Here is an 18,772-nt window from a genome sequence, read left to right on the forward strand (position 1 = left end):
GTAAAATATTTCGTTTAAACGGTTAACCGATTAAAGGGCCGGCCGGCTGGCATGGCTGGTGCTGCAGCTGCTCCGGCTGGCACGGCTGTGGCTGCTGTGGCTGGGGTCACTCTGGCTGGAGCGGAGCCGCTGGGGTCGGTGGGCCAGCCGGCGCGGGGCTGCTGGGGCCGGCCAGCTGACCAGCCTGGGGGTTAACGGTTAAGGCAGGTTAACCGGTAAGATTAATGCTTACCAGGTAACATTTTACATCCCTAACTTTAACACTGAATTCTTCCAACCCCCAGTTCCAAAAAGGACTCTGGGGACCTGGAGGAAAATCAAACAGTCTTGTCACCACAAGCCACATCTCCACAGCGCCTGCTCAGAGAGTGATGGAGCTGGCAAGGTGCTCTCCACCATGCCAGGTGCTGAGCCTGCTGCCGCTGTACCCTCCCAATCCTGCTGGCCACGGAGCTGAGCAAGGACCTCCTTGCCACACCAAATGCCCTGCCACTGCATTGCCCCGGGCCCCTGCTGCCTAGGGGAAGTGAGGGGCTGACTAAGGGGCTTCCCCCTGCCCTGATGTCAGAGGTGGGCACTTAGCCAACCAGCCGTTACCCAGGACATGGGACTACATCTGAATAGGTGCTCATTTGACTATGCAGATGTGGAAAATGGTGGGTCACTTCCTGGCCAGCAGGAGCTGGGAGTGCTCCAGCCACAGGTGGTCTGAGAGCCTGCAGCGTGGTGTCCTCAGCCAGGGAGGTGGGAGCTCCTCACTCCTCAGGCAGCAGTAGGAGTACTGCAGAAGCTGCATGCTCAGCTTCTCCAGGGCTGGGAGCAGCTTGTTTCCTGGACCAGTGGGGGGCCTACCTCCATTTTATGGGTAAGGAAACTGAGGCACAGAAAGGTCCCTGAGGTGCCCTGCTGCCCTCGCTGTCCAATGCACCATGGCCTTGTCCCCTCCCCCCTTTACAGGAAGGAGACTGCTATTGTGCCTGGCCCTTGTGCAGTGAGCATAAAGAGGGCTGGGGTGGGCCTTTCCCCCTCTGCACACCCACACAGGAGCTAGACACCACCTGGCCCCTAGCGTCGTTCCTGAGGCACGCAGGGAACCTGAGCCCAGATCAGAACCCTGCAGTTCCCAGCCCCTTTGCTCTGTGTACAGCTGTAGTGCCCCTATGCCCTGTTGTGCGAGGTGCTGTTCACCACCAGTGCTGCCCTAGGGAGTTTACAATCTAATTAAAACAGGCCCCGATGAGTGAGCATAGCAAAGGGAAGGGAGAATGAGGGGACCTGTAATGGGATAGGATTTTATAAAGGCTAATAATGCATTTGGAGGCTGGGAACCGTTGTTTTTTATGTATCAGTATCAATGGGCTTCGTCCTCTGACGTTTGGTCCATCACACTTCACTGCCTCACCTCGGAATAATCAGCTTTGCTGTGCGCTTTATTGGAGAGTCTCTATTTAACAGGCCCAGGTTCTTAGGCATAAATTATCACTTCCGCCATTTTGAACTCTTGCTTCTTGTTTTCACTCAGCACCCCTCCCACCGGCAGGCCATACTGAGCTTTGCCTTCCCGGGCAGCCTGCTCGTTCCTCTGGTCTTTTCCAGCCACAATGGTTTTGTGAAAAATCCTAAAGAAAAGAAACAGAGTTAGTGAGAAGAGAAAAACTCGGCCTCGCTACTCTGGGCAAGGGGCCTGCCCTGTCAGGGGAAGGCAGAGGATCGCTGTGCTGTTCATACACGGGTCGGTTTGTCTTTGAATTACACTTTAAGCCTTACATTTTGAACAGTCCTTTTGCTCATTTGCTGAGTATGGGTATCACTAGTGAACAGAGAGGGCAGGGAAAGGGCCAGGAGGGAACATCTTTCAGCAGATAAGGGTCCAGCTCCCAAACACTGCTGAATGGAAGAAGACACTGTTGTTGAGGTTGGGTGAAACCTTGTTGCAGCTGGTGGGTAGAACTGCTGCCTTTCACTCAGGGCTTGTCTTCACGTACAGCACCACAGCACTGTGCAGCTGCGCCACTGTAGCACTTTCAGTGAAGATACTATTACGCCAAAGGGAGAGCTTCTCCCATCGGCGCAGTCAATCCACCTACCCGAGAGGTAGTAGCTACGTTGATGGGAGAAGCTCTGCCGTTGACATAGTGCTGTCTACACCGGGGTTAGGCCAGTATAACTACGTTGCTCGGGGGAATGGATTTCACATCCCTGAATGACACAGTTATACTGATATAGGTCTGTAGCTTCTCCCATCAACGTAGCTACCACCTCTCGGGGAGGTGGATTGCTGGCTGGAAAGAAGCTTGGAACTGTCTTTGGCTGTGTTCAGGGAAACAGGACTTTGTACATTCTTTGTAAGTAAACAAGATTGCACCAAAGACATACCTGGCTCTAGCCAGTGGAACAACCTGCAGGACTGCAAAACTTGGCTAATTGCTCAAGTCAAAAAGAGGTAACACTATTCTCTTGAATTGCTCCACTAACCTCAACTCTGGCAAATCCCTAATATGCTCATCAACTCTTCACAATGCGTGTGTTTCCCAGCACTTGGGAACAGCACACATCCAGACAACACTAGGTGAGATGAGGGAGTGTGCTAGAGAGGGGTATCTCAAAAGTACTAATGTAGCATTTTGGATCAGATTGCCACTGAAAATATAAATCTACACCGTAGCCATAGCACCACCTTAACTCTTCCCCTTGTGCATATGCATTATGAGAAAAATCTTTAATTACATGACCCCAGCTAGTTTGTCCACAGGACCCTGGCTTCATTAAGTGCACTAGTTGGATGTTGTGCAGTGGATGACGCAGGGATACATAGTGAGTCTGGGTGGGGGTGGGGTGAAGTGGGGAGGGCAGATTCTCTGTTGTCCTGCCTTGTGTGTAGCTACTAACTCCAGTGCAAAGAGGGTCTACAATACTCCCAGATCAGAAGGAAAGTACTGTACACCCACTTTGTGCTGGTGTAGGTAACTCCATAGACACAGGGCAATGGAGAACTAGGCCCAAATTCGGTTTGTAATTGGCTAGTTCTTGGTTAGACGGTGTAGAAGCCACCAAACGCGTTATGAGCCTCCATGGTGCTCTGTCCAGAGCCAAATCTGGCGCATTACAAATAGAATGCCTGCAAGGGATAGTCCTGATGCCGTCCAGTCATTGTGTTTTAAATCTCCTGGGGGGTGTTTTCACTGGCTCAAAGTCAAAGATTAATCTCCCAGGGAAGCTGGTAGGCATTGGAGCGGATGACCATACCACCTTAGAGAGCACTGGGTGCCATTTCAGGGAATGGGACCTGTTTAGTTAGGAAGCAGAGCTCTTCGTTTGACTTGAATATGTACAATCTGATGGTTTTGATCATGCTGAGATGTTTCATCTCAATGGTGTCCAACTTCTTTTCAATCTTGACAGCGATAGGCCAGGTTGCAGTCCCCTAGCGCAGAACACTGACCACTGAGCATTATATATCCTCATACCTATCAAGGTGTTCGGTTTGAGAAAGACATTTTTGACGAGACTCTCCCATTACTGACTTCGCTTGTGGCAGTGTGGGCTTTAGGTTCTTTCTCGATACCCCTCATGTTATCAACAATAGAGCTGAGGTAGGTGAAATCACTGGCAATATCAACTGGGTGGCTGCCCACTAAGATGCTAGAGGCCACAGCCCCGCGTGTTCCAGATCAGTGACCAGAAGAATTTTGGGTTTATCCGAATTAATTTTCAGGCCAATTTTTGCGATTTGCAATTCCCCTGATTCTAACTGAAAGAACTGAGCCCTTAGCGAACACAGTGGGCAGCATGTCCAGTAGATGAGACAGGCAATGTATGGTAACATTATCAAAAGCACCAAAGTTCTACTGAAAGTAATTTGGCCATATCCTAGGGGTCATGTCAGGGAATGGCTAGTGCTTGCTGTGCTCCTGCTACCCCAGCTAGCATAGCGTCTCTTGGGAACTATTGCCAGCTGGTAAGATCAGAGCAGACCCAGAAATGCCCTGAGAGTCAGAGCGCCGTAGCTGACTGCACCTTCCCTCCACATCAGAACTTGGTACAGCAGATAATCTGAGTCTGTGCTGTAAAGCATAAGCATGAGGGGGCAGAGTTAAGGGTGTGCATACAAGACTAACTTTCCCTGATTCTTCAGTGCTGCATTTTGCAGCCTCACAATTCTTTTAACATAGCTTTTGGAATATGGAATATACTTCAATATTAGACACACACATTGCAGGTTGTAAACCACAGTCGTGTTCAAGTGTTCTAACAGTTACATTCATTTCAGTCAGATGTTGCAATAGGTTCAGTGAGTCTCACTTTTTCGTCTCATAAGTGACCTATGAGAAGTGCATCGTAAGTACTGTAACGAGTCGGTTCCATTAAGCACCTATCACAGTGTATGGAGGGGAGGTTGGGAAATGCTCAGAGGGGAGCCCTAGTGATGATGAAATCTTTGTTCTATTTCTGTTGCTGCTGGGCTTACGTTATCTGCAGGTGATTTCTGGAGTCTAGTTATTTTATTCGAGGTATTTCTAAGGATTTTCCCAGGGTGTTCAGAGCTTGGCACAGAGGCTCTTTTGGGCAGTGTAAGTATAAATCTGAACAAATAAAAGAGGAAGACACAATTTTTTCTTTACACACAATCACGAGGTTAACGCTGCATTAGTCAGAAACTGCCTCCTACAAAAGTATGCCTACATCTTGTTATTTGGTTTTCACTTCCCAATATTTCCTTTTAGCAGAAGTTCTTTTTGAGGCAACTTTTTAGGTATGTTTCATTCTCAATATAGATTGTTACGAAATTGTATTATCGCAGTTCAGACATTACTTTCACACTGCAGCAAATGTTCTTCACTGCAAATGTTTAACATTATGAGAGAGACAAGGTAGGTGAGATAATATCTTTTATTGGCTCAACCTTGTCTCTCTCATATACTGGTATCAATATGGCTATAACACTACATTTAACACTATGCCATTTTGAGAATTACTGACTGAACTGAAATTGAATCATTTCCAGCTTTGCATCTTTAACTGAAATACTATGTGACAGAGTAAAGGAACATTTTAATGAAAGGGATAGATAAATGTTATGTCTAAGGTTGTAAAAAGAAGTATCATCTTGTATTACTTGAGAACCTGTATGGAATCATGTAATTAAAGAATGTATTATAAATGCATGTGCACAATGGGAGAGAGTTTAAGAGTATTTTTCTTATTATTATTTATGTTATGGTGGCGCTTAGACACTCCAGCCAAGATACCATGGGGCTGGACACCATCCAGATGCACGAGAGACATTCCCTGCTCAAAGCTAGGAAATGCAAGCTATGGCTGCATTAATCTGGATTCACTCCTGCTAGCACAGAAGTGTAACCTGCACCTCCCTGCCCCAGGGAGCTCTCTATATGCTAGTGGGCATTCACCCCATGGGAAGGCAGGGTTCACACAGAGCTTTAGACTCTCAAAGGAACTCTATAGGCGCCCTGGCAATGGAGGCTGCTGGAGTGCCCGGGGGTGGGGGAAATGCTGAATCATTGTACCCCCCTCCCTGCCTAGCCAGAGCTGCTCACTCTGAGCTGTGCTACCTGATGCAGCCGCCTGCCCCAGCAGATGGGAGGTGACAGACACTTCCCACGACATTCAGTTCACCTGAGGCCCAGAAACAATGCAGGGAATTTGAAGAACACCAAGGAAAAGGAGCTGGGGTTTCAAGGACTGACTTACAAAGAGTGTAGGCTAAATAGCAATGAAAGAATGAACATGACAAGTGTCTGAAGGATGTAAACACTAAGGAGACAGATTGCAAAGATAAATTGAATCTGACTAGCAAGAGAAATGAGACCTTTTACACTGGTGAATGCAGTCTTGACGGAAGCCTCACTGATTGGAACCTTTAAAATTAGCTTGGACAAGGCGCTTGAAAATGCATTATAAGAACAACCCTGTCCTACTGGGGCTGGAGCAGAATAAGGCTTTTCCATCTCTAACTTCTATAGTTCTTCAGACTTACTGCAGGATGCATGTATGGAGGGAATGCTCTGACTTTTGGGGGCACTGAACAAAATCTTTAATGTTATTCCACTGAACGTTTGCATGTGTTAACATAACTATTTTGAGTTGGTACAAACCTGAATTAGGTCTGGGTCATTTCTCTTCGGAAGCGTAGCTCTATTTTCCTCATACGCGATACTTTGTTCCAGGTAGGGAAGGGGGATTTCTTGAGAACATTTGCATTGGCTCCTATTCCCCAGGCAAGGATCAATTGTAAACCCTCTCTCTATGCTCAAGTAATTCTCGGGTTCTTTCTGCTTTGACTTGAAGCAGTTATAATAGTCACTTGATGTGCCTAGTTTTTGGGTAGCAGCAGGCTGGCAGGATGGGGAACAGTTGGGGTGATATATGGAATACTCTGGTAGTGTTTTCTCTCTCCCACCATCCTCAGAAGGTGTTGCAGCATATATGCTATGTGCACAAATTTGCTGCATAGCAGCAGCATCCATATCGCTTCTGATATTCCCACTTTCACCCATTTCCATTCGCTTCCCTTCTTTTAGGAGTTCATTTGTCACCATCTTTGCTGGAACGCTGTTCTCAAAGTAAGACTGTGTGTTAGTGAACTGCCCTCTTGTGGCTTCTTGCTTGCGTATGTTTTCCAAAGATGAATGAGTTGGGAACTCAGATTGGTTACTGTACCAGTATGTTTCATTCGTGTTATCCGGTATTTCTCTATGGCTGCACTCCCTTGCTGGCTCGGGTTTGTAGGGTCCCATACCAGTAGCACGGCTGCTTATGGTTTTCTTAGTAACTGACTGGAAAATATCTCCAGTAGGGAAGAGTCCATGTTGTGGCATCTGTCCACATCTGCAAAACATGAGTTTCTTCAGGATGGAGTCTCCAGAAGGAACTGGGGCAGACTCAGAGTCCAATGTCTCCAAGGGTACATTATTATTGGCCTGAAACATACTCCTCTGCTCTGGTGGCTGCACAGAACTACTGATATTCCCAGTATAAGGAGAATCCAAGGTGTTCAAATTGTCTTCAGGATGAAATGTCCCATCTGTGAGACTCTGACTCTCTCTTTCTTCTTGGAGACATGGGGCAGTCAGACTCCTCCTCTCAGCTGGTAAAGGTTGGCTCAAAAGACCTTCCTCTTTTGTTTCTGGATCATCTGCAGTGTAAGAGAGCTCCCCTTTACATGGTGACCTCTCATGTTTCTTTTGTGCCCCCGGCCACCCAAAACAAAAGTTCAGAATGCTCTGCATCTTCAAATCCTTTTTTCTTTTGGCAGGAGAGATGTATTGGGTCTCCTCAGTACTGTCTCTATCACTTAACAGAGACTGTGCAGAAAGTCTACGTGTTGCACCACCTCTTTTGGATGGTTTTCTGTTAACGCTTAGGGATTTCTCAATGCCAGAATATCTCCGCTTTGGATATAGGTTGACACTCAAGTTAGATAGAGGACTGCAATGGCACTTAATAGCTTCTGATAAGGGCACGTTATTCAATTTACCTGTTTCTGTTTCTTTCACAATTTTGTAGTGACCAGATTTTTGCTTAAAAGGTTCAATATCCAAAGTCTTTGTGTTGTCAAGGTTGGAAGAGATGGAGGGTTTGTTTATAAATCTTAGATCTCTTTGAGCTTCTTTGGGTTTGGTAGACACAATAGGATGTCTTATGGATCTGCAGACTTTTAATTGATGTTTCTGCTCTTCAAAGGGCTCTTTAATGGATATCCCTTTTCTGTAGGGAAATTTTTGAACATTATAAGAGGTAGAAGGCCAAACTGTATCCTGTGTATCTTCAGAGGACACAAAGAACTGCTTGGCAGATGGGGGGTTAAATATAGAAGATGCTTGTTCTATCTGAGCTCCGGGAATGTCAGAATCAGATGAATCTGGCTGCGTTTCCAGAGGCTGATTGATTTCAGGACCTGGGACTTGTTGGAGTCCTACCTGCCCAGTAAACGGAATAGCTTGCTTTTGAGTGTCAGTATCTAAGGGCACAGGATTTGGAACTATAGAAATACACAACTTGTTAAAATATTGGTTAAGCTCAGGTTCTGTAAGTTTGAAAGCTAAGACAGGTCTACTTGCATCGCCTCTGACTTTCCTAACCTTTGAAGAACTACTATATTTTCTTTCAGCTCCTGCTAATGAAACAGATGGAACTGAGTAACCTGCTTCCAATGCTAGAGATATAACAAGAGTTGATGAACTAATGGGCAAACACCAATGCTTGGAGGTCTGTGGTTTGACAGGTATATCAGTCACTGCTTCCAAAGGACAATGTAAATGTCCATTCACCAGTTCACCAGAAGATAAATCTTGATTGGCAATACTTTCAGTGTTATGAAACACAGCAACTTTCTTCTTGTCCCGTTTTCTGTTTCTCTCTTCCTTTAACAGTGAGTGTTTTGAACATTCACAAACAATACATTCACCAGGGTTTTCCCCTCTACAAGTGAAAGAAGCCTGCACAGCTTTATTGCACTTTGAGGTTGGAGGAGAATCAGTTGACAGGTGCTTTTGATGTAGCTTATTAACTATGTAAGCTTTCTTAATTGTGAAAAAGGCTGGCTCCTGTATTGGTTGCTCAGTACTGAAGAGCTGGGAGGGTTCACTTTTGGAAAGTAAATCTTTTTGAGATGATAAGGCAGACCTTGACTGAAGCACTCTTGCTGAACAACTTGCAGATGGGTCATCAATTGTCTGATTTCTGTTAAATGTAGAAGGTGGTATGGATTTTGGTGCCTTTTCTTTTTGGCTCCTCCTAGAATGTTGTGATTTTTTTCCTTGTAGTAAAAGATAGTCCCTGCTGTTATTTTTTCTGTTGGTTTGATTGTTTTCTGAGACCAGAAGAGCTTCTGTCAAGTCATTGGTTCTTTTGCTTCTTTCCCTCTGTTCTCCCAGTGAATGGTACCGATCCTTTGTATCAATGTAAGTATGAAGATCACTTTCACTGTCAGAGCCAGTTAAATCTAGAGAGAAAACACTTAGAAGTTATTTTCAACTAAAAATGATTCTTTACAATAGAACATTTACAAAATATATCACAAGGAATCATTATAGCTTACAATATTAACTAATGGCAAGATATATTACTATAAAGCAGCGGTTCTCAAACTGTGGGTCGGGACCCCAAAGTGGGTCAGGAACCCATTTTAATAGGGTCACCAGAGCTGGCTTAGTCTTGGTGGAGTCCAGGACCAAAGCCCAAGCCTCACTGCTCGGGGCCAAAGCCCAAGGACTTCAGCCCTGGGTGGCGGGGCTCAGGTTACTGTCCCCCTGCCTGGGGCTGAAGCCCTTTGGCTTCGGCTTTGCTCCCCTCCCCCCACCGGGGCAGTGCGGCATGGGCTTTGGCCCCTTCACCTGGGGCTGCAGGGCTCAGGCTTCGGTCCCCCCTCCAGGGATCACGTAGTAATTTTTGTTGTCAGAAGGGGGTCATGGTGCAATGAAGTTTGAGAATCCTTACTATAAAGTATCCGCAACAAATTCACCAGAGAGAAACAGATTCATATTAATTTCTTTAATAATTCACTATTTATTCTTCAAACTAAAACACTCCTGAAAGTTTAGACAAGGTTTTGTAGCCTGACTTTCATTTTACCTTTGCAGCTACAATGACTATGTGAAAAGCTTGCTTCCCAGGAACAAGAATAAAAATCAGATTCATTTGCAACGTCACACCATGCTGAGCTCTTGCTGGACATAACACCTAAAATATAAACATATTAGAAGAGGCTTTGAAAAAATAACTCCTTGGGACAGGGAGGTTGATGCTACTGATGGAAAAAAATCTGACTTTTGTAGAGATTTCAAATAATTAAATAAGATACCTGAGTAATTCATCCACTCCTCACAATGTATTCAATAGGGTTTCTATGATTATTTGCAAAAAGAAAAGGAGTACTTGTGGCACCTTAGAGACTAACAAATTTAATTATTAGAGCATAAGCTTTCGTGAGCTACAGCTCACTTCATCGGATGCATTTTCCACCAAATGCATCCGATGAAGTGAGCTGTAGCTCACAAAAGCTTATGCTCTAATAAATTTGTTAGTCTCTAAGGTGCCACAAGTACTCCTTTTCTTTTTGCGAATACAGACTAACTCGGCTGCTACTCTGAAACCTATGATTATTTGGAAAGATAAAAAGAGATGGAGCCCTCCGGGCACCTCTTTCAGACAGAGTATGACTCTGTGTCTTTTTATAGATTTTCAGAGCCCTAGTGATATTATTGTGATTGTTAATTTGTATTTTGGTAGTGGTAGCGGACCAGGACCCGACTGTGCTGTACAAACACAACACAAAGATGTCTGCCCTAAAGAGCTAGGGTTCTTTTATTGTTGGCAAAAGAAGAAAAATAACACCACTATCACCACCAGGTTGCAAGAGATGCAGAAATCTGGCAGAGGATTCATAGGCTAGTGCATAACTACACAGCTTTACATAAAGATGGAAACATAAAAGATCTGGTCATCTAGTTCTTCTGCCATCTTGTGAAGCATCAGCAGTTCCCATTTAAAGACAAGTGAAATAATAAGACTCAGATGAGAGAATTAATCTATATTCAGTCTGAAAAAACTGAGTGGTCTATTCTGGGAGCAGCAGCTTTGGTAAGCCAGTGCTTAAAATGTGTGCCTCAGCAACCTGGCACAATTAAAAAGTCATTTTTTTTCCTGGCCTGCAACTAGGCAGGCCACTCATCTGCTTTTCAACTGGACAGTCCCACTTTTGTACTGTCTGTTCCCATCCAATACTGAGGCAAAACCAGATGTGGTTTTGTCCAGTATCAGACAGGCAACACCATAATTGAGAGCATGCCACTCTGCCCCAAAGAGCATGACCTTGCACACACTATGTGTGCGAGGTCACACCAGCGGAGGCAGGGCAGCATGCTCTTCCAAATGGCCCCCCCACATTGCATTACCTCCCATGCACCATGCGTGCAAGGTTATGGCAGCAACAGGACCACTGTTTCTGGAAGTAACAGAATATCTGGCATTTTGGGACTGTGCGAGAGGCCACCCTGCCTGCAACCCCTTGTGGGTCACCCCACACACACATTTTAAGCATTGTCTCTATCCTCATTCAATTGCTTAATGTAATTTGTGTTTGTCAAGGGGATACCATCCTCCCCTTTCAAGTACTGACAATGAAAACTTTCAGGAGGGCTCATTTGTTTCTTTCTTTCTGCTACTGACAACTTCTTCCAGCTATAACTTTTTCCCCTCTGAGAACTAAGCAGATTGAAATGAATTAGCTCTTGGAAATAAAAAGGGTGGGTTTTTAATTATTTCTTACAGAAATTAGTTTCACAAAGGCCCTATCCAAACTACATAATTTTTCCAAAAATATCCTCCAGTGCCATGTGTTCTGTTCCACCACTGGTAGCAATGTTGGAAGTCCTCATGTAGACAGCACTGGTGGCATATTAACACCATCACACTTCTTACAAAAAAAAAAAGGAGTACTTGTGGCACCTTAGAGACTACCTAAGGTGCCACAAGTACTCCTTTTCTTTTTGCAAATACAGACTAACAGGGCTGCTACTCTGAAACCTGTCACACTTCTTACAGTAGATCCAGCTGACAGGTGTTACAAATGCTGGTGGCCCATCTACACTTTAGCTTCTGACATTGCTGCCACAGTTAAAATGATGTTAGCAGTGGCATTCCCAACCCCACCAGTCCCATGGGGAGAGCTGCCCCACGTGCACCTCAAACCCCACCAGCCCCCTTGGGAGAGCTGCCCCATATGCACCCCAACCCTGCCAGCCCCATGGGGAGAGCTGCCCCATATGCACCCCTACCTCCATCAGCCCCCTTGGGAGAGCTACCTCTAATGCACCCCAACCCTGCCAGCCCCATGGGGAAAGCTGCCCCATGTGCACCCCAACCCTGCCAGCCCCATAGGGAGAGCTGCCCCATGTGCACCCCAACCCTGCCAGCCCCATAGGGAGAGCTGCCCCATGTGCACCCATAACCCCACCAACCCCCTTGGGAGAGCTGCTCCTTATGCACCCCAACCCCACCAGCCCCATGGGGAGAGCTGCCCCTTATGCACCCCAATCCCGCTAGCCCCATGGGGAGAGCTGCCCCATGTGCACCCCAACCCCGCCGGCCCCATGGGGAGAGCTGCCCCATGTGCACCCCTAACCCCACCAGCTGCCTTGGGAGAGCTGCCCCATGTGCACCCAACCCTGCCAGCCCCATGGGGAGAGCTGCCCCATGTGCACCCAACCCTGCCAGCCCCATGGGGAGAGCTGCCCCATGTGCACCCCAACCCTGCCAGCCCCATGGGGAGAGCTGCCCCTTATGAACCCCAACCCCGCCGGCCCCATGAGGAGAGCTGCCCCATGTGCACCCCTAACCCCACCAGCTGCCTTGGGAGAGCTGCCCCATGTGCACCCAACACTGCCAGCCCCATGGGGAGAGCTGCCCCATGTGCACCCAACCCTGCCAGCCCCATGGGGAGAGCTGCCCCTTATGAACCCCAACCCCGCCGGCCCCATGGGGAGAGCTGCCCCATGTGCACCCCAGCACCGCGGGGAGAGCTACCCCAGGACCCGCCCTGCCCCGCCCCTCTCACCCGCAGGCTCCGCCCCTCCCGCGGCTCATGGCCTCTGCTGCCCCCGCGCCCGCCGCTTCCGGGTCCCCGGGGGGATTTGCGTGACGTTAGCAGGATTCACAGCGCAGCGGGGTGACGTCAGACGGCACTGTGATGGAGTTCCGCCTTCAGGCCCCCCCCGGCGGGGCACTGGCCGGGGACTCTGCCTCCCGCCCCCCTGCAGCGCCCGGGGACTCTCCGTATCGGGTAGCGGTCCCGCACCTCCCGGCTCCGGCCCCTCCGCCTGGGACCTCTCCTCTCCCTTGGGTGCTCATCGCCCAGCGCGGAGGGGGGGTCTGTCCCCACGGGGGGCTGCAGCCAGGGGGCCCCTCCACGGGTACCAGCCTCCCAAGTCAGCGCCCTGCCCAGGAGACCTCCCTGCCAAGTGGCACCCCCATCCCCAGGCGCTACGTGGCACAGTACCGCCCCGCTCTCAGACAGGGCCAAACCGCCTGGGGTGGGCAGTAAGCAAAGGGCCAAATGAGCAGCTCAGAGGAGAGAGCTGATAGCATCAGATTGAGCTTCCCTCCCCCTCCGTGGGGGTCTCTGCGCTTTAACTGCCCTGCGAAGGGGAACGAGGGGAGCGTGAAGCTCTGCGGAGTGCCCCCCTGCCTGCACTGGCACCTAGGGATTGGCAAGGTGCAGGGCTTGTCTACCTGGGAAATTATCCCAGCCAGAGCGAGGTAGGGTGTGAATTTAAAGCACTCCAGCTATTCTGGAATAACAATTTGTGTGGACACGCTCATTGTGGAGTAAGAGAGCCTTTTTCTGGTTTTTGGCCCTGGGGTAAATGGGCATACCTCCCCTTAACTTCACTGACTGCTACTGGACTTCACTGGGAGTTGTGAGCACGTACACCAGAGCTGAATTTGATCCAGAATATGGCTAGTAACTTCACAATAGGCATCTCGGAGCTCCAGGTTTGTCTCACTGATTCCATTTCCAAATCTACAAATTAAAAACTGATCTACCCCACATGCCAATGACACAGATTCCATCTAGAACACTTCTGGTCCACACATCACCAATCACCAAGATGCTGCAAATGGAACTTAGTTAATAATTCTGTTGATGTTTGAGGCAAAATAGACTCCAGCTCTCTCATCTGATATAAAGGAGCAGCAGAAACCACTGATTTGGTCAGTTAATGTACCCTCTCTACACACACGCTCATCATATATCACTCTAGAGCTTATTGTGTATACTTGAAGATGAGGTTTGCTGTGGAGCTGTCAAGTGGTGCCCCTACCATAAAAAACAGGGATAAATAATGACGCTATCAACACATTAAAATGACCACTTTGAAATATTTGCATTAGTTTGTTAGTTTAATGACTATGTATTATTTTAAGACATAAATTTGGATTTCTTTTGACATCAAAGTATCACAACAACAGTCTAAAGGGTAAAAAAAAATCTAATAATAAATGTGTACAGGCATCATTGAAATGTAATAGCACTGATGACATTTCTAGTCATCATTATCATGGGTTGCCACATTCTTTATTCTCTTGGTATATACAGTTCTGTGCAGGGAAGATTGTTCTGACTACAGCCACAGTTGATTTTCTCAAGTATTTTTCATGGTGAATTGGTGCTGGACATTTTTGGTTTTTCAAATGCTGCATAAGAGAATCTGCCTGGGTAGAGTGACATTTTTTCCCCCACGCTTCAGTGATATTTCTTGTGATGCTGGACTATCTGGAGAGTGTTCTTGAAATATCACTCTATCCATTGAATGAAAGCTATTATTTCAATCAAGGATCTCCATGTTGATTATATTATCTCCTCCATGGATGAGATTTCCATCCGCATGTAGTGGTACAATTCCATTTGGAATGAACACATCTCCCTGGAGTCTTTCTACTTCAGTTTTTGCAGCACTAGTGATGAATTGCTTCTGTTCATCATAATTGATAACATCAATAACATTTTTCAGAGTAGCAGCCGTGTTAGTCTGTATTCGCAAAAAGAAAAGCATCCGATGAAGTGAGCTGTAGCTCACGAAAGCTTATGCTCTAATAAATTTGTTAGTCTCTAAGGTGCCACAAGTACTCCTTTTCTTTTTATCAATAACATTAGTGGAGGTGTAGCCTGCCAATTAAATTACAAGCCCCAGACTCATGGTGTTGCGGTGCAGCAAGGTTTATGTGCAGTGGTGTGTTAATTTTGAAACTGTTAAATCCTATGTGCTCTGCAATTGAGAGCATCTTATTTGAATGTCTTCTGAAAGATGGTACTCATTGCTGGCTGAGTTATATGCATTTTTATCCATCAACAAATGGACAAAGAAACTCTTGTACCAACTGGGGCACAAAAGTAGATGACTTCTCTAAACTACAATCATCTGGCTTTGGATAATATTCTGAGGCTTTCATTTTGGCTATTTCAGACTGAAGGATTGAAGTGGCATTATACAAAACTACTTGGTCATTTGAAAGCTATTCATCAGGCTCGCTCACCAGAAGAGCATCGACCAAACATTTGGATGTCTTAAGTTCCTGCTTCAGATTACTGGTAGCTTGGATAGCATCAGCTAATGTTGTTGCACTTTATAGAACAAAGGTAGATTTGCCTAGTTCGTGCTGTGCATGGAATGAAATTGCAGAACCAGAATGTTTTTCTAATCTTGCTGTTGGAATTGCTTGCAGTTTCTACATCTGAGGGAAGTAGGGCTTTACATCTTTGTAGCAGCTTGGATAGGAGAAGAGCCTTCTTGCTGGATAATGATCTTATATACATTTCTTCAATCAATTGATTGAAATGCAGTGTCATAAGATGACTGTATTGTTGAAGTGTAACTAGATAGTTTTGCTTTAAGATTCATTTTACTCAAGTAGGAAGAAAGGGATGTTGAGTGATAAATTGCATCCTTAGCAATCAAGTCTTCCACAGGTATTCTTCTGCACAACATATCATCATCTCCTCTTTGAAGCGCTGACTCCCTGATATTGGTTGCTCTCTCCAGTGTTTCTGTTTTATTAAGGTTCTTGTGTTGTGTGTTTTTTATCAAGCAAATGATGCAACAGGACCAATCACTCGAAGATGTGTGTACTCTGGAAGCAGGTGAATATAATGCTATCTGATCAGATTGTCTGTTTTCTTTCCTGGGTTCACTACAACTCTGACATGTGTCAAAGTCGATTTTCTTGTGTATTTCTGAAAGCAGACCCTGTCATAGAGTATTGGTGGCACATCATCTAAACTAGAAAAGGCATCCAGTAGCTGCTAATACTATTAATCTCTCCTGGCTTCTGCTGCCAGCATCACAGAATTCTGTCCAGCATTGGTGGCTTTATGCATTACAAATTAAAACCTTCAACCAGGCAGCCTAGATGCTACATTGTATGTACAAAAGCTTACAAATGGAGAAGCATTACATTAGGAATTCACATACATTTATATCTACCCACTGTTCAGGACAAACTATGGGTATCCAATCTATGCTGCTGGTGTCTTCAGTCTGAGATTGATCTGGTCAGCAAATTTCAATTGAAAATATAAAAAAACTATTAGAATGACATGTGAGATACTTTGACAATTAAATCATTTCATGTTAGTATATTGGAAAATGTTGATATTGGCCATTCTTGCCACATGCTAAACAGCTTAATCATTCCTGGGAAAAAAATACTTGCCCATGCAAAACCAATAAAAATCTTTTAATACATTGCCCTATGGTAGCTTTAACCAATAAACACCATGTTAAGGTGTTGAAATTAACTTAAACAGTAAAAACTGTACTCAGTCGTGTTGCATTTCTGACACTTTCTCTTTTTGGGTACGATTGTTTCACTTACAGCATCGCTTGACAGCTCCACATCATGCCTTACTTAAAAACATACATAAAATAAGCTTTCAAATGATATATGATGTGGGTGGGTGTAAGGTGGGTACATTAAACTCCAAAAAATTGCCTTTTTTGGAGAATTGCCACATGCCTTACAACTGTGGTTGGCTCTTAATAGAAGAAGCTTGTATTTGTCACCAGCAGCTCTAGCTCTGATATACACAAAGCAGACCTGCTGAGTAAGAAGACACAGTTTTTATGCCCCCTTCTTTTCTGCAGAACTTCCCAGATGGCAGGGATTCGAGCCTTTGATTAACTCTTGCTTTTCTCATAGCACCTGTGTTCAAACTTTCTCCCTATCCTGACATATATTATATGAGGATTTTTTTCCTGAAAAATGTAATGGCATCTGTTACTTCATCATAGTAGAATACCCCCTTGTTAATATGTGCTTCGCAGCAACCAGAATGACAAAATGGGGGCTGCTGGATTGGGGTGCAGCACTAGACTTTGAAACAGAAGATCCATGACATGTGATAGTCAGAGCAGTAGCTCACCAATAACGGGTACACCAGAGTCTTCTTGGCCAGACGGTGGCTATTAGAAATGTCACTGCTTGGTCCTTCATGCGCTTAATCAGAGCTCTTACAAGCAATGAGATCAGAGAAGTACCGACCAATGATCCTGATGGGGCTGAAGCAAGATGTGGCGTGGATGGCTCTGCAGTGCTGTCTTTTTGCCATGTATGAAATACTTGCATCATGACCTTTGTGATTATGGGAAACAGCTTGACACCAGTTACTTAGGTCTGACACCTTCTGGCTACTTGAAGTATCCTGCTCAGCTGATTCTTTGAATCATTCACAGATCTCTTATTATGTATGGACCTCAGAGGTAACAACACTGTCTTCACCCATCTGTGTGGTTCTAAGGCCGAGCTTCCCTGGGTGTTCTTAGGAGCCGCACTATCATTAAAAAGTCCTATCCCCCCCCACCCCTTTCATTCTTTCCTCATTGACAGGAAAACCTACTTCATGAGAGACACCACTCACCATTTATCTATTCAAGGTAAATTCAATAGATGAAGATTTATGAACTGCAAAGAGCAGAAATTTGTGGAGCTGCTGGTTTTGCTTAGATTCTTTTTCTCTGGCTAGTGTCTGAGCTTTTTCTTTAAAATCGTCCACAACTGCTATAGTGCTGGTGCCCTCCAAGGGCGAGGCTGCTGTTATAAACTTGTTGCCTGTATTTTTAGCCTTGTGTCAGCTAGACCTGCCTTAAGCAGAGTTGGACAACCGTGCTAAAAGCATCAGCAGTCCGTCTACGTTAGCGCTCCCACTTTTTCTAGCCCCAGTGGAGCGGAATCAGTCATACAGCAACACGGAGAGATCTTTTTAAAAAAAAGTTCAGTGTTAGACACAGCCTCGCAGACTGGGCCCACGGAGGAACCTATTCTCGGCCTGTGGATCACTTTCTGTCCCAAGATGTCGGCCTATGCTAAAAAAAAATTTGGCGTCACATTTCTTCAGGAGCGAGAGACGTTGGAAGCATGAAGCAAAGCTGCGTAGGTACCAGGGAGACCTTTCCCAGACCTGAAGAAGGGCTCGCTGTCGCTTGAAAGCTTGTCTCTCTCACCGGCAGAAGGTATTGCCTCCCTCCCCTTGTCTCTCAGGGTATCGGGGAGACATGGAACCGAGGAGAAGGGGAGAGACTCCAAGGGCTGAGGATACGCAGGGAACCCTGCTTCAGCGGACTAGAGAAGTCCCGGGAAGCAGGCCTCCCCTCCGCCAGACTTCGGCAGCCGGCGAGCAGGAGCGCCTGGACCAGGGTTGAAGGAGGCCAGCTTGGGCGCCGGGAAGGGAGCGGTGGGTGCACCAGGCAAGAAGATCCTGGCGGGAGCAGCTCGCAGAGCACCTGAGAAGAAGGGGCCGGCCGGAGGCTGCGTTTGAGGGAGGTCGCAGTCGAGGACGTGGCTTTGAAGCGCCGGTTGCTGGCCAGCGTGGGCTGGAGAGCGAGGGGTGGCTCTGCTCCCAAGCTCCCCAGGTGGCCTCCAGCAACTCGCCTAGGGCCGGGCCCTGGGGGGGGGACGCCGCCGCCGCCGCCGCCGCGGCAGGCACCGACCCGGGTGCTTAACCACGTGCATCGTCAGGGCCGGAGCACCCTGAGGCGCTGGCTCAACCCCCGGCGAGGCCCAGCGCGTCGCCCGCGCCAGGCCAGAGCCCCCCCGGCCGCCGGCTACAGCCTGGCGCGCGCGGATCAGAGCACGAGGCCGCCCCGCCCCCCTGCCGCTGCCCAGCCGGCTTGTCAGGTGCCAAGCGCCGTGAGAGCCTGACTGAGAGCCCGGCGCAGGCGCACTGAGCGCCTGAGTACGCAGGGGAGGGAGGCGG

At 46.9% G+C, this 18,772-nt stretch overlaps 1 protein-coding gene across 2 annotated transcripts; it reads right to left on the bottom strand.

Moving 5' to 3' along the window:
- Nucleotides 1-498: 498 nt before the first annotated feature.
- Nucleotides 499-18,733, bottom strand: LOC119841900. 2 transcript variants are annotated; one of them, XM_038369693.2, is made up of 4 exons: nt 12,578-12,700; nt 9,595-9,702; nt 6,117-8,965; nt 499-1,619 (listed from the first exon to the last, which is right to left on the bottom strand). In XM_038369693.2, exons 2-4 carry the CDS (start codon nt 9,695-9,697, stop codon nt 1,515-1,517), a joined length of 3,057 nt encoding a protein of 1,018 aa, XP_038225621.1. In that variant the 5' UTR covers nt 9,698-9,702; nt 12,578-12,700; the 3' UTR covers nt 499-1,514. The 2 variants fall into 2 exon arrangements, with proteins under 2 accessions (XP_038225621.1, XP_038225622.1); XM_038369694.2 differs by lacking the exons at nt 9,595-9,702; nt 12,578-12,700 and adding an exon at nt 16,943-18,733.
- Nucleotides 18,734-18,772: the final 39 nt, after the last annotated feature.

Source organism: Dermochelys coriacea, chromosome 13 (assembly GCF_009764565.3).
Source record: "Dermochelys coriacea isolate rDerCor1 chromosome 13, rDerCor1.pri.v4, whole genome shotgun sequence".
Classification (NCBI taxonomy): Eukaryota; Metazoa; Chordata; order Testudines; family Dermochelyidae; genus Dermochelys; species Dermochelys coriacea.

Excerpts from the sequence above, each read along its gene's own strand:
- LOC119841900 (XM_038369693.2), bottom strand. The coding sequence starts at position 9,697 with ATGTCCAGCAAGAGCTCAGCATGGTGTGACGTTGCAAATGAATCTGAT. Across the intron at positions 8,966-9,594 it reads TAGTCATTGTAGCTGCAAAG|ATTTAACTGGCTCTGACAGT; the intron begins GTAAAATGAAAG and ends TTTTCTCTCTAG. Across the intron at positions 1,620-6,116 it reads ATGACCCAGACCTAATTCAG|GATTTTTCACAAAACCATTG; the intron begins GTTTGTACCAAC and ends TCTTTTCTTTAG.